Source organism: Oncorhynchus kisutch, linkage group LG10 (assembly GCF_002021735.2).
Source record: "Oncorhynchus kisutch isolate 150728-3 linkage group LG10, Okis_V2, whole genome shotgun sequence".
NCBI classification, from domain to species: Eukaryota; Metazoa; Chordata; class Actinopteri; order Salmoniformes; family Salmonidae; genus Oncorhynchus; species Oncorhynchus kisutch.
The window spans coordinates 52,550,618-52,576,126 of NC_034183.2; the positions used below are offsets into that span (position 1 = coordinate 52,550,618).

At 44.3% G+C, this 25,509-nt stretch overlaps 1 protein-coding gene across 7 annotated transcripts in view; it reads right to left on the reverse strand.

Annotated features, from left to right (window-relative positions):
- LOC109898387 (voltage-dependent L-type calcium channel subunit beta-1) overlaps positions 1–19,542 on the reverse strand; it is a 37,709-nt gene extending 18,167 nt beyond the window's left edge. For 5 of the 7 annotated variants that reach the window (XM_031833969.1, XM_031833966.1, XM_031833965.1 and 2 more), the window contains exons 1-2: positions 19,103–19,542; positions 15,792–15,878 (exon numbers count right to left, since the gene is read on the reverse strand). In XM_031833969.1, the coding sequence (XP_031689829.1) occupies positions 15,792–15,878; positions 19,103–19,192 (177 nt within the window). In that variant the 5' untranslated portion in view covers positions 19,193–19,542. Of the gene's footprint in view, positions 1–1,503; positions 1,566–9,780; positions 9,994–15,791; positions 15,879–19,102 lie in introns of those variants that run through there. The other 2 variants (XM_031833967.1, XM_031833968.1) reach the window with 2 other exon arrangements.
- Positions 19,543–25,509: the final 5,967 nt, after the last annotated feature.

Below are 25,509 nucleotides of genomic sequence, written 5' to 3' on the forward strand. Positions count from 1 at the left end.
GCAAATATCCCAATCACCTATAATTGTCATCAGGTCCACCTCTCTGTGGTATTTCTTTTGTTTCACCCTTTATTTATAACCTGGAGGCACAAAGGGAACCTGCCTGCCTGACTGGCTGCCTGACTGGCTGCCTGCACTCAAGCCTACTCCTCAAATACACACACATTACTGTCTGGCACAGAACACTTGGCTGGTGTAATATGGGTGTGAAGTGGATGCATCAAAACACATATGCAAACCTGAATCACATCTGATCAGGCGCTTTGATGTGTTTAACACCCAGTGCCAACAGATTCACTGAGTGTGGGCGTGTCAGAGAGAGAGGGGGAGATAAAGAGAGATAAAACAGCCTAAGGCCCGGATTTAATATTAGAACTGATGTATCACTCATGAAGTGGCTGTGGTTTTGTCCACTTCCACCACCGGTGATCAATGGTAACCTGAGCCTCTCTGGCTGACCCTAATCCACCCATCCACACAATAAAAACCCTGGCCTGGCCTCCTCTCCTGGGGGGCTCTGCTCAGAGCGGAGCGTTCCCTACCTGGCATCCTGTACACCACAGCCCAGCACTGGTAGTACAGCCTGGCTCACTTGTAAAGGGTTTGAGTGTTCTCTTTATGTAACTATCCCACTTGTTCGGTTTTTCCAGGTGTCAGACTCTCTCTCGCTTGCTTGCCGCATACACCCGTGGGAGGTGCAGACAAGAATGTGGACAGCTGAATGTGCGAGGCAGAATGAGTGAGTCATTAGGTGTGGGGTTTTAAAATAGAGGTGAGAATGTGGTGAGAATTGACATCCACCATATGTAATGACTTGAAATAATTCCCCGGTGAGAAAATGGGGAGTTCAAACACGTAGGTATTTGGTAATTAGCACATAAGTATGTGCTTAAGCAAAAGTGCTTTAAAAAAAATGGTGCGATCTCAAAATCAGAAAACTTCCCAACTCCCTATTGGTCTCTCGGTCTCTGCCTGTTATAACAGCAACTGCAGGTACTGTTGGTACGTATAGAGCCGTGTGAAAGAGAAGAAGAAATTAAAAGAAGGGGTGAGTCCCAGAATGCCCCAGAAGGTAGCACGGGTCAGGGGTCGGAGGTGAAGGTTCACGGCTTCAGCCCCCATCTCTACTCCAGAGCAAATAGAGGCCAGACAGGACTTGAAGGACTAAATATACACAAGGGCAACCTGTCACAGACAGACAGAAATACTGTATGTGAGTGAGAGCTAGGCACTTTGATATTTATTGTGCCACTTTATATGGTTTGAATTAATAACAAACAGAAAGTTGATACTTGTGCAGCCATCTTTCCCATCAAATTCAATCGGTGGCTTAGCAATGCCACGCCCGGTAACAAAGGCAATAGGTAGCCACTTCCAGAGGAGCCACCCCTGACCATCCCTACTTCCTGTTTCATTAACACAACACACCCACCCTTGCCCGGCTCCCCGACACAGACAGACATGCAGTGTTTAATAAGGATGATAATAGCCGTTGCCACTTACCGGCTCTGAGTCATCCTCTAACCCATACAGGTGCATCCCAACATGGAGAGCTGATTATTACAGAAAGGTTAATTAAGATAGATGGGAAACCAAGAGGACTGTGTCTGTTTAAGAGAGAGAATAAAGAGGAGAGAATAGCTTACTGCCTCGTCAGAATAACTAACTAAGAACAGAAACTCCCTGACTGCTGCAACAGGTCCGTGATGCAGTGAAGCGAGAGGGAGCGAGAGGGAGCAAGAGGGATGTGTGTGTGTGTGTGTGTGTGTGTGTGTGTGTGTGTGTGTGTGTCTGTGTCTGTATGTGTGTGTGTGTGTGTGTGTGTGTTAGTGTGTGTGTGTGCACTCAACCTGGTCACACCACAAGACAAACCCGCAGAATAGAAAAAAGACAAAGACGGGAGTGAAATCCATGGAGAGAAAAAGAGACACAATTAGGGACTTAATCAATCCTTTACTAAACAAATACAGTCTGGTGGGGAGGGGAGTGTGAGACAGGAACCAGGGTGATGTACCGATCAACAGGCAGTAGGGATGCCTCTAATTACTCTTACCCTCCCCCTTATTCTTTCTCTCCTACAGCCCTCTCTCTCCTAAAGCCTCTCTTTTCCTCTCTCTCTCCCATCGCCTCTCTACATACTCATTTAATGCATACTGTCCTTCCCTCTCTTCCACTCCCTCCCTCTGTCAATGGATTCTGTCACTCATTTAGTTGTTTGCTTCACTTCACAGCTCCTGTTCAAAATAGCTAAAGACCACCTGATCCCATAGCTGCTCTCCCATTGGCCAGGCCAGAGATCCCAGTAGTGTCATAGTAACCAGCCCAGCTGCTTAGTTCAGAAAGAGAGAGAGAGAGAGAGAGAGAGAGAGAGAGAGAGAGAGAGAGAGAGAGAGAGAGAGAGAGAGAGAGAGAGAGAGAGAGAGAGAGAGAGAGAGAGAGAGAGAGAGAGAGAGAGAGAGAGAGAGAGAGAGAGAGAGAGAGAGAGAGAGAGAGAGAGAGAGAGAGAGAGAGAAACATGGTGAGGATGAGAGACACCATCAGAATAGCACCGCTCACTTTAGAAGTGGTGAAGGCAGGAGAAATGGCTAGATTAACATGCTCTCAGAAACATACTCAACAGGTGACTAATGGCTACAGCTGAGCTTATTTGATAAACATCCTGCTTCAAGGCTTTGCCTGGAGAGCTGGGCTTATAGACAGACAGTTGAAGTCAGAAGTTTACATTCACTTTAGCAAAATACATTTAAACTCAGTTTTTCACAATTTCTGAAATTTAATCCTAGCAAAAATTCCCTGTCTTAGGTCAGTTAGGATCACCACTTTATTTGAAGAAAGTGAAATGTCAGAATAATAGTAGAGATAATGATTTATTGCAGCTTTTATTTCTTTCATCACATTCCCATTGGGTCAGAAGACCCATTTGCGACCAAGCTTTAACTTCCTGACTGATGTCTTGAGATGTTGCTTCAATATATCCACATCATTTTCTGTCCTCATAATGCCATTTATTTTGTGAAGTGCACCAGTCTCTCCTACAGCAAGGCACCCCCACAACATAATGCTGCCACCCCCGTGTTTCATGGTTGGGATGGTGTTCTTCAGCTTGTAAGCCTCCCCCTTTTTCCTCCAAACAAAAATAGAACTGTTTGGCCATAATGACCATCGTTATGATGGTCATTATGGCCAAACAGTTCTATTTTTGTTTCATCAGACCAGAGGACATTTCTCCAAAAAGTACGATCTTTGTCCCCATGTGCAGTTGCAAACCGTAGTCTGGCTTTTTATGGCGGTAGCAGTGGCTTCTTCCTTGCTGAGCGGCCTTTCAGGTTATGTCGATATAGGACTCGTTTTACTGTGGATATAGATACTTTTGTACCTATTTCCTCCAGCATCTTCACAAGGACCTCTGCTGTTGTTCTGGGATTGATTTGCACTTTTCGCACCAAAGTACGTTCATCTCTAGGAGACAGAACACGTCTCCTTCCTGAGCGGTATGACGGCTGCGTGGTCCCATGGTGTTTATACTTGCGTACTATTGTTTATACAGATGAACGTGGTACCTTCAGGCGTTTGGAAATTGCTCCCAAGGATGAACCAGACTTGTGGAGGTCTACAAAAAGAAAAATTGAGATCTTGGCTGATTTCTTTTGATTTTCCCATGATGTCAAGCAAAGAGGCACTGAGTTTTAAGGTAGGCCTTGAAATACATCCACAGGTACACCTCCAATTGACTCAAATTATGTAAATTAGCCGCAGAAGCTTCTAAAGCCATGGCATAATTTTCTGGAATTTTCCAAGCTGTTTAAAGGCACAGTCAACTTAGTGTATGTAAACTTCTGACCCACTGGAATTGTGATACAGTGAATTATAAGTGAAATAATCTTTCTGTAAACAATTGTTGGAAAAATTACTTGTGTCATGCACGAAGTAGATGTCCTAACCGACTTGCCAAAAGTATAGTTTGTTAACAAGATTTGTGGAGTGGTTGAAAAACGAGTTTTAATGACTCCAACCGAACTTCCGACTTCAACTGTATATAACAATGACATGGGTCCCACCCAAATCAATGAGATGTTCAATGTTTCATAATACGCACATCTCTGTTAATATCAGTCCATACTTGTAGAGAAAAGATTTTGAAGAATTTAACAAGATTCTTATATGTTCTCCCTGGAACTTGTCAGTAATACACGTGGCAGCAAATACACTGACAGAATTCATAGAAGATTTTAGTAGCATCTAACTTGTATGGGTGAGTGACATTCAGACACAACAGAAATGTTGCAAGTATTATCTAGAAAAGAGACATGTAAGCTAAGCCTTCTAAGGTTAGCAAAGCATGTGATGTCAAAGCATGTGATGTCAAAGCATGTGATGTCAAAGCATGTGATGTCAAAGCATGTGATTGTCTGATGTCATTCAGCGAGTTGTCATGGCAGACTTGGCTTCTTATTGAAGAAAGGAGGAAAGAGATACCTAGTCAGTTGCATAACTGAATGTATTCAACCAATATGCGTCTTCCGAATTTAACCCAACCGCTCTGAATCAAAGGTGGGGGGGGGGCTGCCTTAATCGATGTCCACATCATTGGCAGTTGTTGTGGGTGTTTACTGCCTTGCTCAAGGGAAGAATGGCAGATTTTTCCACCTTGCTGGCTCGTGGATTCGAACAATAATCGCAACACTCTAACCGCTAGGCTACCTGCCACCCTAGAGGAGGGGAGGAGAAGCCGAAGAGGAGTCGAGGTGGAGGAGAGAAGGAGGTGGATGAGGAGGAGAAAAGGAGGATGAGAATATGGGTAATCACTTCAAAGCTGAGACATGCCAGGTTTCACAAACCAGATTTCCTTAGCAAATATTCCCCTATATCTCTCCTTATCCAATGAAAAACATTTTACAGTAATAAATGCTTTCAGTTGAACCCCAGTAAGGTTACTCTACCCCAAAATCCAAAAGGTGCAGCAAATACATGAATTGATCAGATAACAATGGAACAACGATAAATAATCAAGCTGTCAGGTTGGAATTATGTAACTGTAAGTCCTCTGGAGTTTGGTCCAGTAGAGTTAGTAGGCAGAGCTCGTAGGTAGAGTAAGTAGGTAGAGTTAGTAGGCAGAGCTCGTAGGTAGAGTAAGTAGGTAGAGTAAGTAGGTAGAGTTAGTAGGCAGAGCTCGTAGGTAGAGCTCGTAGGTAGAGTAAGTAGGTAGAGTAAGTAGGTAGAGTTAGTAGGCAGAGCTCGTAGGTAGAGCTCGTAGGTAGAGTAAGTAGGTAGAGTAAGTAGGTAGAGTTAGTAGGCAGAGCTCGTAGGTAGAGCTCGTAGGTAGAGTAAGTAGGTAGAGTTAGTAGGTAGAGTTAGTAGGCAGAGCTCGTAGGTAGAGTAAGTAGGTAGAGTAAGTAGGTAGAGTTAGTAGGCAGAGCTCGTAGGTAGAGTAAGTAGGTAGAGTTAGTAGGCAGAGCTCGTAGGTAGAGCTCGTAGGTAGAGTAAGTAGGTAGAGTTAGTAGGCAGAGCTCGTAGGTAGAGTAAGTAGGTAGAGTTAGTAGGCAGAGCTCGTAGGTAGAGTAAGTAGGTAGAGTAAGTAGGTAGAGTTAGTAGGCAGAGCTCGTAGGTAGAGCTCGTAGGTAGAGTAAGTAGGTAGAGTTAGTAGGCAGAGCTCGTAGGTAGAGTAAGTAGGTAGAGTAAGTAGGTAGAGTTAGTAGGCAGAGCTCGTAGGTAGAGTAAGTAGGTAGAGTTAGTAGGCAGAGCTCGTAGGTAGAGCTCGTAGGTAGAGTAAGTAGGTAGAGTTAGTAGGTAGAGTTAGTAGGCAGAGCTCGTAGGTAGAGTAAGTAGGTAGAGTAAGTAGGTAGAGTTAGTAGGCAGAGCTCGTAGGTAGAGTTAGTAGGTAGAGTAAGTAGGTAGAGTTAGTAGGCAGAGTTAGTAGACAGAGTTAGTGGGCAGAGCTCGTAGGTAGAGTAAGTAGGTAGAGTTAGTAGGCAGAGCTCGTAGGTAGAGTAAGTAGGTAGAGTTAGTAGGCAGAGTTAGTAGACAGAGTTAGTAGGCAGAGCTCGTAGGTAGAGTAAGTAGGTAGAGTTAGTAGGCAGAGCTCGTAGGTAGAGTTAGTAGGCAGAGCTAGTAGGTAGAGTTAGTAGACAGAGCTAGTAAGCAGAGCTAGTAGGTAGAGTTAGTGTGCAGAGTTAGTGTGCAGAGTTAGTGTGCAGAGTTAGTGGGCAGAGTTAGTGGGCAGAGTTAGTAGGCAGAGCTAGTAGGCAGAGCTAGTAGAGCTAGTAGGCAGAGCTAGTAGGCAGAGTTAGTAGGCAGAGCTAGTAGACAGAGTTAGTAGGCAGAGCTAGTAGGCAGAGCTAGTAGGCAGAGCTAGTCAGCAGACCTAGTAGACAGAGCTAGTAGGCAGAGCTAGTAGGCAGAGTTAGTAGGCAGAGTTAGTAGGCAGAGCTAGTTGACAGAGCTAGTAGGCAGAGCTAGTAGGCAGAGCTAGTAGGCAGAGCTAGTAGGCAGAGTTAGTAGGCAGAGCTAGTAGGCAGAGTTAGTAGGCAGAGTTAGTGGGCAGAGTTAGTGGGCAGAGTTAGTGGGCAGAGCTAATAGGCAAAGCTAGTAGGCAGAGCTAGTGGGCAGAGCTAGTGGGCAGAGCTTGGCAGAGCTAGTAGGCAGGGCTAGGCAGAGCTGGGCAGAGTTAGTAGGCAGAGCTAGTAGGCAGAGCTAGTGGGCAGAGCTAGTGGGCAGAGCTTGGCAGAGCTAGTAGGCAGGGCTGGGCAGAGTTAGTCAGCAGGGCTTGGCAGAGCTGGGCAGAGTTAGTAGGCAGAGCTAGTAGGCAGAGTTAGTAGGCAGGGCTGGGCAGAGTTAGTCAGCAGGGCTTGGCAGAGCTGGGCAGAGTTAGTAGGCAGAGCTAGTAGGCAGAGTTAGTAGGCAGGACTGGGCAGAGTTAGTAGGCAGGGCTGAGCAGAGCTGGGCAGTGCTGGGAAGAGTTAGTAGGCAGGGCTGGGCAGAGCTAGTAGGCAGGGCTGGGCAGAGCTAGTAGGCAGGGCTGGGCAGAGCTAGTAGGCAGGGCTGGCAGAGCTAGTAGGCAGGGCTGGGCAGAGCTAGTAGGCAGGGCTGGGCAGAACTAGTAGGCAGGGCTGGGCAGAACTAGTAGGCAGGGCTAGTCAGCTGACACCACTGAGACATGGAGGTATGAGAGCTGAGAGGCTGTAATTTTCACCAAGCAGCCCTGACTGCCTTTCTTCTCCTGCTCTCTTCCATCTGCAAAGTGGCTTCCTTCCACTGGGGTGAATTCACACCTGCTTAGCTCTGATATCGAACAAATTGGGGGAGAGAAGGGGGGGGGGCGAGAGAGAACGAGAGTGAGGAAAGGGAGAGAGAGAGAGAAAGAGGGAGAAGAAAAAGGAAAGAGTGGGAGTGTGAAAGACAAGAGTGTTGAATAATGAGGGGAGAAAAGCGTTGCCTTGAGGGGATAAATGATGTTAATGATGTTGCCTCTTCTGATGAAATGAAGGCCTAACCAACTGTTCCAGTACATGATGGCACAACGGAGGAGGGAGAATGGTACAATACTGTTATGGAGATGTGTACATTGCGTCTACAGGCTACAGCTTAAGTTATAGATGCATGATATTTGCACGTCTGTAACTTTCTTTCTCCGTAATCAAGGTAGCATCCACATTAATGTAGAAGATTTTTCGAAACATATTCTATTCTTATTTACAATAAAAGCGACAATACTTCATTTACCATTCGTTTCTATCGGGCACAAAGTAATCTGAAACACAACCAAAACAATCAGGAAATGCATCTAACAAATTTGCAGAGTCACAAGCTTGATGTAATCATTTCATGCTTGGAACATGGGACCAAATACTTAAACTTGACTACTTTAATAGACATAAATTCATTTGTTCCAATACTTTTGGTCCCCTGAAACGGGGGGACTATGTACAAAAAGTGCTGTAAATATCTCAACGGTTCACCCGACGATATTGATGAAAATACAAGTCAAATTAAAGCTGACAGTCAGCACTTTAACCTCATTGTATCGTATCAAATCCCAAGTGCTGGAGTACAGAGACAAAACAACTGTCCCAATACTTTCGGAGCTCACTGTATCCTGTACGGGTGGATGAACAGTATAAGCATCTATCTAGTGTCCTCCTTTGTGACTGTCCGAGGAAGTATAACACATGCTGTGAAGTCATATGCCTTTTGCCTTGATGATGGCATAAAGATCTACGGATAAAAACAGACTAAGATTCAAAGTGAGAAGGCGGTGTGTGTGGGACAGAGTGAAATAAGATCGAAAAGATAGCAAGAAAAGATACCGAAGTGAAATACAATAACGGTCCAAACCACTCGTATGATTGATTATGGCATTCTAATCCTGACAAGATCACACTCTCTCGCTACTCCCCTAGGCTGTATTTCTGCCTATCTCCTCCTGCCCTCCCTCCTGCCCTCTGTGTGATCGGAGCAAACAGTCTGCCCAGCTGTAATCACAGTCAGAGACAGGGCAAACACACTCAGACAGACAGCAGAGAGGGCGACGGACAGAATCCATGATCATGCCCAGGCTCAATCCCTATTCTACAGGGCTTTCACATCCCACAACTGCAGCACTGGCATAAACAGTAGTCAGCGGTGAAACTGGAGACCAACAAGCAACACTCTTCCAGAGGATTAAAAAGCAACAGGTATTGAGAAGCAGGGAGCCAGGTTTGAAGCTAACAGTGGACTAAAGAGAGGAGCGTTAGACATGTCTCGGCGGTGGCCAGTGGCGCGTCCCAATGTCTAAATGGCCATGTGCCTTGGCACACGATGCGTGCCCGTTGGCATGACAACGGGCCGGACGACGGACCTCCGTGTCTTCGTGGCCTGCTATCTAAAAAAAAGGCCATGCAGTGCTGAGAGAGACAACAACAGAAAACGTGAGTCATGTACAGACCTCACCGGAAATACACAGAGGTGTGATTCAGCTCAAAGTGGGCACTAATTAAGTAATATCAACAATAACTTTTGAAAACGGACAAGCTAATGGCAGATAGACTTGCCTTGTACAACTAATTATACCGTTGAGACATACAGCATTTAAAAAGGTACTTTGAAACCAAAACAACAACTAAAACAATGACAATACGCCTAGGAAGTGTAACATTAAAAAAGCACTAAAACGTCAGAAAATATCCTCCTAGACGTCCACCTATCAAGAAATCAGCTACATAAACATTGCACTCTGTCTGAAATTTGTGGAGGTCAAAAATCATTACATTTACGTGTTAGGAAACACTGACGTTACGGACTATGTGATCGGCATCTCTGGGGATCCAGGTCGGGACCAGCCTGGATCCCCAGAGATGCCGATCACATGTTTCACAATAGAGGGGGCCTCATAAAATGGCTGTAAGGGGCTAGGGTCTGGGACAGTGAGGCTGGCGGGTCCCTCAGCAGGCAGGCAGTCTACCAGGGGGACTGGAAGTCTAATTAAAAACCCAGCTCCTTTCCTGCAGCTGTGGCCCAGCCCAAAATGGAATCACACAACGCAGGCGAAAGAAGAGGATCAAAGAGAGCGAGAATGAGAGAGAATGAGAGACACCAGGAAATGGTGCATCCAAAACTTTTTTCTAAGTTAATGTGTCCTGTCCACCAACCTAAATTTCAATCCTCTCTGACACACTCGCCCACATAGTCTCACAGACACACTCCAACACACACACTCCTACAGTACGACAAGGCGCCCTTTCCGGACCAGGTGCCAAAACAGAATCACCAAAAGTGTAAAGCGTTTAGCTAGATCTGTCTTACCATGCCGGGCCTGCGATACCTGTCAGTCTGCTCCATACCGCGTTCGCCACACCACGGCAAACCAGAGGGGCAAAGCCACAGTCCACACCAACGACCAGCAGTGTGTGTGTGTGCGTGTGCGAGAGAGAGAGAGACCGTGCCGGCAAGTGTGTAAGTCCAAAAGTATGTGTGTGTGTGTCTCTGAAAGAGAGAGAGCCAGAGAGAGAGAGTACTATATGTGTGAAAATAGGAGAGTGCTCTCCTAACACACACCCCCACCTCCAAGAACCTGAACCTTGTGTATGAGAAAGGGAGAGGGGAGTGAGAGAGCTGGGACTGGTGGGTGGGGGTCAGGTTGCAGGACTTGTGCTACATTTGCAAACTTGGGGAATTATATTTAGCCCTGGCAGGACAGAAACAGGACCGTGAACGCAGCGAGCCCCAGAAGGAGGCTTGGTATGCAGCCGTCAGTCATTCAATGCCCCAACTGACGTGGGAGAGAGGCAGGGGCAGGGGAACAAAACCCAGAAAAAAAACGTTCCTCTATCCTGCTCTCTGTCTCTCTCTATACCCGGAACGGGGACATCAAACAAGGGGATGATATGGGGTTAGAGGGGAGGAAGTGACCAGATGGGGTGGGCGTGAGGAGGGATGGGTGAACAGTATATCAGCGGCAGCAACAAAGACTTCCAGTGCACAATAATATGACAGCACACTTGGAACCAGTCAGCACCCAGGAGGTGAGTGTCCCTTAAAGACAAGGGAAATAAAACGGACACTTTTCAAGGCCACACAGGCTTGTTCTAAAAATCTCTTTGATTAAGTTCAGGCAACAGTTGGCATTCCTGTTCCAGCATCACAAACTGGATACAATACCTACTAGCTTTCAGTTCTAAAGTGTTGCACTTCAATGGATTATTCCAGCTTCTACTATCATGAACATGTCCCTTCATCTTTAGATCATACTTCCTTATGTAATGATCATACGTCCTTATGTGATGATCATACTTCCTTATGTCATGATCATACTTCCTTATGTAATGATCATACGTCCTTATGTGATGATCATACTTCCTTATGTCATGATCATACTTCCTTATGTAATGATCATACTTCCTTATGTGATGATCATACTTCCTTATGTGATGATCATACTTCCTTATGTAATGATCATACTTCCTTATGTGATGATCATACTTCCTTATGTGATGATCATACGTCCTTATGTGATGATCATACTTCCTTATGTAACGATCATACTTCCTTATGTAATGATCACACTTCCTTATGTCATGATCATACTTCCTTATGTGGTGATCATACTCCCTTATGTAATGATCATACTTCTTCATCAATCCGAAAGCAGATACTTAGATCAATTCAAGTAGTCAGCAAATAAGTGTTAAAGCCAGCATTCAAATGGCTCCAGCCTGCTAAACTAAGGGCCCGATTCAATCATATTTGCTTTAGTTGACATCCACATAGCTGATATTTTTACAAGTCGGAGGTGGGGGTGTGTTAGAGCTGTCCAACCCACAAATGGCTCCTCGCATTATACTGTACCTAAAGCAGACATTGCCATTGGCTGCACGGAGTCGCAATAAGAGAAATCCCATGCAGGCTTGTTTACAAGTCCGAACACTGGGATGTGCGATGTAATCTACACCTTGATTAGGCTGATAGATATGCTCATTATTTTGTTTCATGATTTTACATTTGAGTGTCATTATTTCTATATGTCCTACATTATTCTTGTTTTCCTATATATCCTTGTTTTTCATTTCTAATGCGAGGGGAATGGATGTGGCTTCGTGACAACGATCACAAGAGCAGCTGCTCATCGATTTGACAGTTCCAACGCAGTTCCACCTCTGACACCGCCAAAACATCAGCAGTGGCGTAGCCCCCCCACCCACCCCCCCCGCAAGGTCCAAGCAATTCAAATGCTAACGTTAGATTATTCAAATATTAACGTTCAATTATACAAATATGTACTCCAAATCTCCAAACTTTATTTTGTTTTATAGCACTATTAAATGCTGCAGGGCTCATTTCTTTAGCATTTTGGCATGTTTTTCTAGATTTAGAACAGAAAATAACGTTTAGAAAGCTAACATTATCCCTTAGGTCCATCACAGAAAATACTTGAATTGATTAAGCATATGATGCAGAACAGTGATTACATTTTTTTTTCAGGATCTTAAAGGGTTAGCCATCTGTGACATAGTTGACAAGTTGACTCAAGACAGACATATTTTTGCCTCTAAAAAGAAAAGTTCAATACAAAACATCTGTGAAATGATTCATTTCAAAATCGCCAATAAAAAAACAACAACCATTCTATCAGATCTTTCGGCAATCTGACGGAGTTGACGAGTTGACGTTAGACAAACATCTGACGGAGTTGACGTTAGACAAACATCTGACGGAGTTGACGTTAGACAAACATCTGACGGAGTTGACGTTAGACAAACATCTGACGGAGTTGACGTTAGACAAACATCTGACGGAGTTGACGTTAGACAAACATCTGACGGAGTTGACGTTAGACAAACATCTGACGGAGTTGACATTTTACGGAGTTGACCACCAATTGCATTTTTCTTCTTCATTCAAGTGGTATACACAGTAGCAATTCGTTTTCTTTTTCCTCAGTTGCTTTATGACTCTAAAAGATAATTAAATGTAACATATTTGAACCAAAATTCATATTCCATTTTAATCTATAAGGATGATGGAGTTGACCGTTTATGGTTGTGACCACGGTGATTGTTTAAATCTATCAAAAGTAGAGACCATGCATTGCACATGAATAAGGACATAAGGACATGAATAAGTGGTCCTTATGGTATAGCTGATGCTGCTCATTCCTGATTCATTTAGGATTTTAAACAAATCTAACGCTGTTGACCAAATCTTCGGACTCATCTTTTTGGAATCACAGTCCCAACTTTCAAGAATCCCTGAGCAAATGTCCTACTATTCTACACATTTTGCCATGAGACTAAGATAAAGTGTTTTATTTCTCAAGTGAATTTTCTGTAATAACAACAACAAAAAAATCGTGTTCATGTATGTTTTTTTTGTTAAGGGGGTGGGGTGGGGGGTGGGGCTCGGCCTGTATGCTACATCAGTGTACATCAGCTATGTGGGTGTTTTGCTATCGCTGGTTAACGCTGGATCTGATTGAATCTAGGTCTAAGCTAGGAGAGCAGGGCGTTGAAGGCGGGGTGGAGGGGGGGGCTCGGCCTGTATGCTACATCAGTGTACATCAGCTATGTGGGTGTTTTGCTATCGCTGGTTAACGCTGGATCTGATTGAATCTAGGTCTAAGCTAGGAGAGCAGGGCGTTGAAGGCGGGGTGGAGGGGAGGGGAACGCACAGCTCTGGTGTCTCTCTATTCCACCAGCAGAGGGCAACCTCTGACACTGTGACAGGTGCCTCGCCATGGCGGACCGCAAGGAGTGGTTGACTGACTGGTGATGAACAGGCAGCCAGCCAGGCCACAGCATGAGGAGCAGATTGCCAGAGACAGGCAACCAGGCAGCCAGGCAGGCTAGTATTCTCAGAGCCACTCCCAAGTGTCAGCCACTCAGACTACTGTTTGGTTCCCTCTCCTCAAAGAGAAGCAGCCAACTGCCAGGCTGCACTGACAGAAGGACTGATGATACTTTCTCTTCCAATGGAAAGGGAACATACACCCGAGCAGGATTTCTCTCCCACACAGCTGGGTGAAAAACAATGAGGAAAAATTACTAACTGCCACTCAGATGGAGGAAACTGTAACTATCGGTTTTATCAAATTCTCCTCACTCAAATGAGAAGAGGTGATTTCAGGGTGTATTATTAAAGATTGGATTCATCCTGTGAACATTGCGGTCGCAGAATTTCATTTATTTGTCCTGAGCTTGGAGCAGCCTTATTTTACGTAACACAACCCCCCTCTGTTGTGAAACAGCCAATTGACCTGACCCTGGTGCCGTCAAAAATAATATTCTGTGATTCATCGTGGCCTAATAGCGTTGGACTGACACAGTAGCTCTAAATGGAATGGCAAAAGAAGGAAACTGAACCCCTGCGAATGAGCCCCCAGGGATGCCAGAGTGATTATGGTCCTTCACTGACTGTGTTGTGTAGGGGGTTAGCTCATCTCATGTCTCTATGGTAGTACAGCTGGAGGCCATTGCCAGACAGTCCAATGTATTGATCACAAAAACCCATCTGAGTGTGTGTTTGTGTGTGTGTGTGTGTGTGTGTGTGTGTGTGTGTGTGTGTGTGTGTGTGTGTGTGTGTGTGTGTGTGTGTGTGTGTGTGTGTGTGTGTGTGTGTGTGTGTGTGTGTGTGTGTGTGTGTGTGATGGAGGGAGGGGGGGAGAGAGAGAGGAGAAAGGAGAGAGAAGAGAAAGAGAGAGAGAGAGAGAGAGAGAGAGAGAGAGAGAGAGAGAGAGATGTAGAATTGAATCCTCAAATCATCTTCAGTCAGCCCAGACATTGTACCAGTGATGAACAATTCCAAAGAGGCAAGATCTTGTGTCTTTCACATCCATATTGCCTCTTCTTTCCCAGGTTACAATCACAGCTAGTAATGGTGCTCATTACTACATGCCTGCCACTCCCTGTGTATCTAAAGTACTCTATTCTTGTGTACACACACACACTAATCCATCTAACCATCCTCTCCTCCTCTCCATCCCACTGCGCCTGCACACAGAGGGGAGATTCAGTGTGCCGGTTGCTATGGAAACCAGGCAGTGTACGAGCTCCACCGCTGGCTGATTGTGTGACAGTGTGCGTGAGACTAAAGCTTAGAAAGAGGGGGGAAACATAGCTAGCTGCATTCATAGACGCAACATAGCCTGCCGATATAGTAAATGATGACATCTAAATGCAGCATTTACCGCAAATTCAGGATGTATACAGGTTGGTATCCATTTGGGAAACACCCACTTTAACGGCCCCTCCTACCGTGCATGTCCGGCTCAGAGCAGACTTACAGAGAGTTAATGAGGAGATGTGCCAGTGAGTAGGGGAGGGAGGGGAGGGAGGGGTGCCACCGAGGATGAAGTTAGCTAACCTTTAGAATCCACAGGAGGGCTACACTCCCTGTGTTCACTGCCAAGAGAGGGGAGTTTTTTTTTTTGAGTGACACCCATAGCGAGCAGGTTAATGTCATCAGACAGGGGCGAAACGTTTCCGGCTCAACTGAGAGAGGTCGAGGAGGAAAAGGGGACGCATGGTGGCATGACACAGGGCCCCTTTAATAAAATGTCATGTCTGCATGATGAGCTGTGATGGAGGTGACACACGTGTGTCTCCTTAAACCCCTTCCCCTCTCTCCAGACCCCTGGAAAGGAAGTGCCTCTGTGTGGTACGTTGTGTTCATTTCCTCCATGGGAAAGCTGGAGAATAGCAGGCTTCCATGGGCTCACCCTGACACAGTGTTGATCAATGCACCACGGGGAACCGGGGAGGGCGTGCTGGGGAGGGTCTGAGCCCGACATGAGGACCCGGAACCAGGACATGACAATCAGGATTGTGGAGATCTATCTCCTGGAGTCCCTACGATACACTCTCTCACCCTCTGTCTTGTTCTTATCCAAGCTGCATCAGTCTGACCAGTCTATTGTTGATTCAGAGTGAAAAACGTTGAGTCCTGGGTAGGTGAGAGCATCCACTGGGGAGGACTGCAGAGGCATCAATTGTGATCATGGCAGCAACATAAATGTGGGGCGACAGAGATAGGTCAAGGGGGCAAAAAATAAACAAGACAGCTATTGCACCGAGAAGGAAAGGGGGAGGAGTAAGAGAATAGCAACGTGTAATGTAAGTACAACTGCAGAGGGCTTTGACGGGCCGCGTGCGAGTGGCCATGCAAACGCTTTTGGGTTACTTACATGAGAAGGCGCTAACAGTGCTGCCGCATAGCGGGCTATTCTCACCTACGAATCTCTTCAACTTATCACTAGAGGAATCAGGCTGTACAATACAAGGTAGAGTACAGGCACAGAATAAGGCAAAAAAAAGGGGTCTTACCTGCCGGACAAAGCTGTTGGAGGTGGTGTCAGAGGAGGTGCTTCCATCGGAGCGCTTGAAGCGGCTCTTCCGCTTGGAATACTTTCCCTAGAAGGAAGGAAGATGAGGAGACAAGAAACCAAGTATAGACATTAGGGCAAGCTTCGCAAAGCAAGTCTTCATAAAAAAAGTTCACAAAACATGTTTTCTGTTGAGAGAACATTACGAAGCCGCCCAGCGTTGTTCTCGCGGTAAATTCATCTCAAAATGTAATTGTTTATGATACTGGGACTCCGTGATCAGGAGAGCTTCAGGGACATAGAAGACGATGACCAGAACAGATGAAGCGCTGCCAGAGATGGGAGTTAAGAGGAGACAATGTGTCCTGATCCTCTCCCAGCACCAGTGTACTCCACCCTCTTAGCTCGGCTTCATGTTCAACCTCCGTTACTTGTCATTATTCATGTAGGTTGGGACCCTGTAATGTGATTGGCTGATCCCTGGAAAATTGCCTATCCGGCTTGGGCAGGGCCCTCCATTGCATTAGAGCCCACCCTGGTCACGTCACCATGGATACGCAGTGCCGGCTAATTGCATTTGTTGGCAATCAGGAAGACTGGTGGGCTCTTGTGTGTACAGATGTGTGTGTACAGATGCCTGAGTGGAGGCCACAAGAATAGTAAACAGGAACATACAATACACACACACACACATACTGTATGGTTGAATATGAGCAGTGTTCAAAAGTAGACACCCATATGGGGCATATTCCTGCATTCAAAAACATGATCAACCTCTCAGAGCCATGTTCTCGTTCATGTACAAAATCATGCTCACATTGAGCACAAACTGTACAGTTTGTCGCCACACACCTGCTCCCAGCAACCCAACCCATGCCAACCACCTCCACCTTCACCCACACACTCACACGCAGGCAAGCATGCATACACGCACGCACACACCTGTGCACACAGCTATGACCAACTTTAACAGACACCCACTTTACTAGAGTTCTAATCAGAATACTCCTCAGTGTGAGCTACGGACCAGCTGTTAGAGAGTTCGAGTCAAGCTCTAGGTCCGGTCCAGCTGTCGTCCAGCTCCCCCTCTCATCATCACTGAGCCGGGGCACTGTAGTCCCCAGAGGTATGGCTCTGCCTGTGCTTTAAACAACCTTTGGGGAGAGTCTGGCTACAGTAAAGGCCAGAGAAATGCCATACCGGGAAAGTAGGGAGGGGAGGTTTCCTGTTGGTAAACAACCTTCAGGGCTAAGTGACTAATTAGAGGGGGGTGTGACGCGAGCGCTGCTCTGTTAGACAGGAACTGTAAACTGGGGAGGGATGGGAGGACCAGCCTGTGGTGTGTCGCCGTCTTCCAGCTTTAACAGAGCACAGTCGAATATTCTCCAAGCAATCGTACAGCAACAGCCGGTGCTGCACGCAGAAGAACAAACACAATCTATAATCTGAGTTATCGTTTACCAGGCTTGATTTGGATCAGTTCAGGATTCTCCGGCGCCTGCTCATATATTTCCATCTCTGTTTGGGTCGGTTGTTGCCATTCAGTGTTGCTGGGGAGGCCTTTCCTCCAGGATGTTACAAATGGCACCATTTTCTCTATATAGTGCACTGCTTTTGACCAGGACCCACAGGGCTTTAGTCAACATAGGTACACTATGTAGGGAATACGGCGCCATTTGGGACGCATCCTCTAAGCGCGGTCCCCCGGTCGTCACTCCACCGCCGAGTTATAAATATGCCGGCGTAACCCGCCCGCAGGTATGTGTGAACTTTATATCTAATTGATCCAAGTGCCACGCACAAACCCTTCCCCGCCACAGGACACAAGGGGGGGGGGGGGTCCATCTGTCTCTCAGCACAGCGCCAACACGCAAGGGATAGAAATCTGACTGCTAAAAGAAACAGTCAGAGAGAGTGATGGAGAGATAGGAAGAATGATGGGGAAGGGAGAGAGAGATGGAGAGAGAGAAAGAGTGGGAGAGTGAGCCGTGCAGGAAGCACACTTGGCATGGCGTGAGGTGTTTGGGTTGTAATACAGCCTGTGTTGTTTTTCTGTGACGTCCTGGTTTCCGTGGAGAGACAATGATGGAGCTTAGCGTGGGCGGGTTTGTTCTGGTCATTCTCCTATTTACTTCTCTTCACTCAATTGTACGTCCAATCGTGCCCATGTAACCAGTGATATCATATACTGTAACTTCCTGGGTGCCATTTATAGCTACAGAAAAAGTTACATTCTGAACATTTAGAGTTCTAGAAGAACAACAGCCAATATGCTGTTTTTTTGGAGGGCAGAATAGGCGTGGCTATAAGGGAGGGCATTTTAACACATGATATGATACTTATGTGTGATCTTATTCCATTAAATGTGTCTGCCAAGGGGAGTATGCCATTCATCCCCTATCATTTCAGAAAAAGTTTGTTAGCGATCCTCATCATTAATCCGCATCACTTTGATGCCATGACAGTTCCTGTCAGCAAAGAAAGAACAATGCAATAGGCTACCTATGAGTATAAACCCATTTAAACAGAATTTGGTGTCCTTACTCCTGCATGAAGGCAAAACGGATGAGAGAAAATTGTGTCCACTGTCCACACAGGCCATTAATACGTGGGCGTGGCTTGCATCCCTTGGGGACTTCATCCATCTAGTAACATGTGGCACATTGCGCTAATTGCAGAAAAGACATCAGAGTTTGTTACTCAAACATCATTTAGCATTAGCCTGCAATAATAGGCAGGCAGCTTTGTGGAATGATTGCATTTTATTTACTACACAATGAAAGCGAACCATCAAATGGTCAAACCAAAAATTGTCATGTCATACAACACATAAATTGTCATTTAAAAAAATATATGAAAAAAAAAATGTCATAGCCAATCATTCCTGTGGTTTTATTTGGAAGTGAAACAGAAGCAGCTGGTAACGAGAAACAGAATAAGGAAATCCATCCAAAGGGACACAGTTAATTACCATATTAGTGGCCCTCTGTGACCAAACCAATGCTTTTACTATAATAGATGAAGAATACATGCATTACTTGGTTATTACCCTGGTTATTAGGCCTACTGATACAGTTCACATAACGTTTTTTTTTTTTGCTCTGTGAATTATAGCCTACTCCACGAAATCTTATCCGCAGCTGGTTTAAAATCGTTCACCTGCTTTCCTGCTTGTATCGTTCCTGCTAAGACAAGTGAAACTGTGGACTGTCAAAATGTCTAAACAAAAGCTTCAGCAACAGGCGGACTGGCTCATCAAACCTACGATGGGATTTCACGGGTATAATTAAGTTGTAGCCTATAACTGCTTACCTGTGTGTGAGGATGTTGATCAAACATGTCCATTTGGATCTCCTGGGTTGAGGTCGAAGGCGTCCTGGACATACTACCTTTCTGTACCATTGATTTACTTTTTAATTCTATTTTCTAATTCATATATTTATGATGATATCGCTATAGTCATTGTCAACGAAGAGAATTACTTGCCGGTGTTTCCCAGAGGGTGCTTCCCAAGTGTAGTACAAAAGCAACAGCTGCGTCGTCCTCAGCCGCCGAGCTCACCACCCTCCGTTTATTCGCGCAGACAATTCGGACGGTGCGCTCCACTCGAGATTCCAGATGCGAACGGAAGAGGCCCACGCCCCATTGACCAGGCCCCACCCTCATCACTGATCAATCAATGAGAGACCATCACGGAAGGGATGTCTTGTGGTTGGGTAATGGGTAAGGTAATTTAGGCTAGGTTGCAACCTGATCTAAACACAGATGATATCCACATTTTTAGATGCTCGCCTCTTTCCATGTATCGCTGTAGGCACTTGTTGGCAAGTGGTACATCAACGAAATTGTATCTGTCTCATCGCTCATTTCATCTCCATACAGAGAAACATGAAAAGCATCAATATAGTCCTGATGATGATAATTATACTGTACATTTATTCCAATGGTATACAGATAAGGTAACATTACATTCAAATCATGAGACATTAGAATCAATAGTAGATTCCATTTTAGTTTCCCCATATGTTCCCTTTCAGCACGTTAGTCTCCTGAGCACGACATTGTTATAATGGTCATAAATACAGTACCAGTCAAAAGTTTGGACACACCTACTCATTCCAGGGTTTTTCTTTATTTGTACTATTTTCTACATTGTAGAATAATAGTGAAGACATCAAAACTATGAAATAACACATATGGAATCATGTAGTAAACCAAAAAAGTGTTAAATAAATAAAAAATATATTTTATATTTGAGATTCTTCAAAGTTTCCACCCTTTGCCTTGATGACAGCTTTGCCCACTCTTGGCTTTCTCTCTACCAGCTTCACCTAGAATGCTTTTCCAACAGTCTTGAAGGTACTGTGGCCAGCTAGGTTCATCTAGAACTTCTTACTATGTTCTTACTGAATCTGACCACCATCCTTTTTGTGTATTTATCAACTTCACTTCAGTATATATTACATTTTTACAAATACATTTTCCCATTAATACATCTTTAAAAGCTTAATGAAAATGTCCCTTTTTTAAATAAAAAATAGCAGTAGCAAGAACGAATATAAAAATAAAATAGAGAGGGGGAAATCCTGTCTGAATAAGTAGTCTTCTTCAATATGTCCTCATTGGGGGAGCTTCATGAATCTAAAACACACACAGGTATGTATTGACTGTAGATTGGTTTTCGTCCACTTCTTCTTTCCAGTGTAAAGTATTTATGTGAGGTTCTCCTGCAAGGAATGTCCCTTTATTCAGTGCAGTTCTGTGGTGTGTGTGTCCTGAGTGGCAGTGTGTACATGTAGGTGCTTTTATAAACTGGATGGTTCGAGCCTTGAATGCTGATTGGCTGAAAGCCGTGGTATATGAGACCGTATAGCACGGGAATGACAAAACATGTATTTTTACTGTTCTAATTACGTTTGTAACCAGTTTATAATAACAATAAGGCACCTCGGGGGTTCGTGGTATATGGCCAATATACCACGGCTATGGGGTGTATCGAGGTACTCCACGTTGCATTGTGTGTAAGAACAGTCCTTAACCAGATGACACTGCAGGTGTTAAAGTCATACAGTTATTTTGTGGTCAAGCAAATGACTCCAGTAACCCATTTGGCATGCCTTCTCATCAACAAGAGAGATGTCAGTTGCATTCTATGCTGTTGGGTAGCCTAAATGGCTTGGAGGGCCCAAAAATGGTCAAAGACTCCAACCACCCTAGTCATAGACTGTTCTCTCGGCTACCGCACGGCAAGCAGTACCAGAGCGCAAAGTCTAGGTCCAAGAGGCTTCTAAACAGCTTCTACCCCTAAACCATAAGACTCCTGAACATTGCCTGCCCCCCCCCCCCCCCCCCCCCGTATCGGTGCTCATCGGCCATTGGACATAAACATTACACAACAAGTTGGAAATCGCAAATTCAACAATGAGTGGTTTGGAAGGAATCAGTGACAGTGGCTAACTGCAAGCATTAAAAAGCCATCACTAGCCTGCTATTCAGTGGAGTGGCTGTGTGGTCCCAAATCTGGGATTAAGTTTAATTTCCAAGTTTCCAAGTTTAAAATGATAGACATTCAACATTGACCATGCTGTCAATGAAGCATGATTTGTGCCGCACTCAAAACAACTGTTAACTTGGAACTGCGAAAAAAGGGACTTCAGTGAGTTCAAGACAACTGGGAAGTCAGGAATAAACGAGCTCCGACTGGGAAAATACGTTTTGAACGGTCATCCAACTCGGGAATTGTAAATCTGGCCTCTTTCTAGAGCTACGACCTGAAGATCAATGACGTCATCATGATTCAACCTTGTTTTTTTCTGAGTTCCCAGTTGTTTTGAAAGCACCATAAATCCAGAGAACGCCAGACTTTGATGACTAAATTTGTCCACAGAGGACCGCCGCGCCACCTTCCTGTTCAAGTGAGCACAGCACAACAAGGTGAGTCCAAACATGTATTGTATACTGCTGCATAAATGACGTAATATGCCAGGGAGATATGTATACTGTAGCCAAGAAAGTAATACTAAGTGTATGTTGTGTAGTAAGATGTTAGTAGCCCATGTGCCTCACCCTATTAATTTGGTCTATTTAGCCCTCTTACTTTCACCTGGTTAGCAGATGTTAACGCGAGTGTAGCGAAATGCTTGGAATGCAGTAATATCTAACAAGTAATCAATTCCACAACAACTACCTTATACACACAAATGTGTAACAATCTAAGAAATAATACATTGTTTCCTAAGTACTCGAAGCGAGGCGACCATCTCTGTCAGCGCCATCAGCAGGTCTGGTGTTGTGTTTTGTAGTGGCTTTGCTGGTATGCATCCACTTTTTATTTTTTTTATTTGCCCCACCAAAATGTACATGCTAAAATTGTCACTGCATGTGACAAATAAAATTCGATTTGATTTAATGAATTAAGAATTGTAATTGAAATGTTTTCTGTAGCTGGTATATTGCCTGTAATTGGTGATCGATATCCCCATCTAGTGGTCTCTTTAGCTCCATACTCTATTAAAATCCTGTGTTGTTTATTCAGAGGAAATGTTCACATGGTATATGTAAAAGCAATGATTGATGATATTTCTCAGTCCGCATTTGTACATTTTGTATATAATCTAGATCATGCATTCTGTTGTACTAGGTACTGATTTATTGATTTCCTGATGTACTGCCTTGCTTGATCATATGCAATTATCCTTGAAATAGAAGCCAGGTGTGCGTGCTGCTGATGATTTACACTGAGGATGGCCTGAGGACGAAACGTTTGTGTTTTGTTTTCACATTCCATTCTTGATTTTTGTTGGGCACCGTGATGTTCTAATAAAAATCTTTATTTTGCATTCAAGCCTCAATTTTGGATGTATTACTTTTCTCGACAGTGTGCGGGTCTACACCTCTTTCAGTTCAGAGATTGCTACATTACGGAGAAATAATTTATGGGTGCTCTCGAGTGGCTAGATGTTACTCACCATCCGGCCATCAAATGTGCCACCAATGCTCCTAATAGGACACATCACTGAACTCTATACTCCACTGTAAACTGGTCATCTCTGTATACCCGTCGCAAGACCCACTGGTTGATGCTTATTTATAAAACCCTCTTAGGCCTCACTCCCTACTATCTGAGATATCTACTGCAGCCCTCATCCTCCACATAAAACACCCGTTCTGCCAGTCACATTCTGTTAAAGGTCACCCAAAACACACACATCCCTGTCGCTCCTCTTTTCAGTTCGCTGCAGCTGCAGCTAGCGACTGGAACGAGCTGCAACAAACACTCAAACTGGACTCAATCTCAATCTCTTCATTCAAAGACTCAATAATGGACACTCTTACTGACAGTTGTGGCTGCTTTGCGTGATGTATTGTTGTCTCTACCTTATTGTCCTTTGTGCTGTTTTCTGTGCCCAATAATGTTTGTACTATGTTTTGTGCTGCTACCATGCTGTGTTATGTGTTTCTGGCTTGCTATGTTGTCTTAGGTCTCTCTTTATTTTTTATTACTTTTTATTTCACCTTTATTTAACCAGGTAGGTTAGTTGAGAACATGTTCTCATTTGCAACTGTGACCCATCCAAGATAAAGCATAGCAATTCGACACAAACAACAACACAGAGTTACACATGGAATAAACAAAACATAGTCAATAATAGAGTAGAATTTTTTTTATAAAAAGTTTATATACAGTGAGTGCAAATGAGGTAAGATAAGGGAGTTAAGGCAATAAATAGGCCATGGTGGCGAAGTAATTCCAACATAGCAATTAAACACTGGAATGGTAGATGTGCAGAAGATGAATGTGCAAGTAGAGATATTGGGGTGCAAAGGAGCAAGATAAATGAATAAATACAGTATGGGGATGAGGTAGATAGATGGGCTGTTTACATATGGGCTATGTACAGGTGCAGTGATCTGTGAGCTGCTCTGAGAGTTGGTGCTTAAAGCTAGTGAGGGAGATATGAGTCTCCAGCTTCAGTGATTTTTGCAGTTCATTCCAGTCATTGGCAGCAGAGAACTGGAAGGAAAGGCGACCAAAGTAGGAATTGGCTTTGGGGGTGACCAGTGAGATATACCTGCTGGAGCTCGTGCTACGAGTGGGTGCTGCTATGGTGACCAGTGAGCTGAGATAAGGCGGGGCTTTACCTAGCAGAGACTTGTCGCCAAACCCTCTGGCTACAGGTTATCTACGAGTATGAAGCGAGGTCCAACCAATGAGAGAGTACAGGTCACAGTGGTGGGTAGTGTATGGGGCTTTGGTGACAAAACGGATGGCACTGTGATAGACTGCATCCAATTTGTTGAGTAGAGTGTTGGAGATTTTATAGATGACATCGCCGAAGTCGAGGATTTATGTAGTGTTGTCTCTCTTGTCGTGACGTGTGTTTTGTTGGCCTTCATTGTAAATATACATTTGTTCTTAACTAACTTGCCTAGTTAGTTAAATAGAGGAAATCACACAATGCATGCATGTCACACAAACTTGGCTTCAACTTTAGGGTCTCCTTCAAAGTTGTGGAAAAAGTACTCCATTGTCATACTTGTGTAAAAGTAAAGATACCTTAATAGAAAATGACTCAAGTAAAAGTCAGCTAGTAAAATACTACTTGAGTAAAAGTCTAAAAGTATCTTGTAGCAGGTGTATCTCACTGATCATCCCTAAAGCCAACACCTCATTTGGCCGCCTTTCGTTCCAGTTCTCTGCTGCCTGTGACTGGAACGAATTCAAAAATCGCTGAAGTTGGAGACTTTTATCTCCCTCACCAACTTCAAACATCTGCTATCTGAGCAGCTAACCAATCGCTGCAGCTGTACATAGTCTATCGGTAAATAGCCCACCCAATTTGACCTACCTCTTCCCCATACTGTTTATATTTATTTACTTTTCTGCTCTTTTGCACATCAATATCTCTACCTGTACATGACCATCTGATCATTTATCACTCCAGTGTTCACTTTTTTTCTCCTGTGTTATTGACTTATTAATTGTTTACTCCATGTGTAACTCTGTGTTGTTGTCTGTTCACACTGCTATGCTTTATCTTGGCCAGGTCGCAGTTGCAAATGAGAACTTGTTCTCAACTAGCCTACCTGGTTAAATAAAGGTGAAATAAAAAATTTAAAAATAAAATCTTGTTTAAATGTACAGTGATGGGACAATTACTCAATTGCCATACTTTAGTAAAAGTACATGCTAAATATATCACATATCTTTTTCAGAGGTGATCTGATCGGTCAAAAGACCAAACATATTGTAATTAAACAGGCAGGGAGCAGGTCTCGAACCCTCGACCTTCGAGCCCGAGGTTCCGGTGCGCTATCGACTAAAAGCATGCTCGTGCGGTAGAATCGATTTCCGCGCTTATAAACCTAGGGTACTTACAATATAATTATTGGGCTACTTGTCTAAACTTTCCGTCTGTCAGTGTCAGTCAGCTATCTTTGGCTTCAACATTGCTCTCTTGTGGTGGAGTAGTAAATTGCATTTTGTATGATTTCCCCCACAATGCCGTGCGAAATCGCTCCCCACCTTTGGAATATACTATTATTCCCAGATAAGGGGAAAACATACTTTCTATACACTTTATCTTATGATTTCAGACAATATCGCTCTCTCTAACTTTCTGTTTTTTTACACCAATTAGTATTTTAATATGAACTCTTTACATGAAAAAATATGATTTGTATTTCGTTTATTTCACAAAATAACTGGTGTATATCTA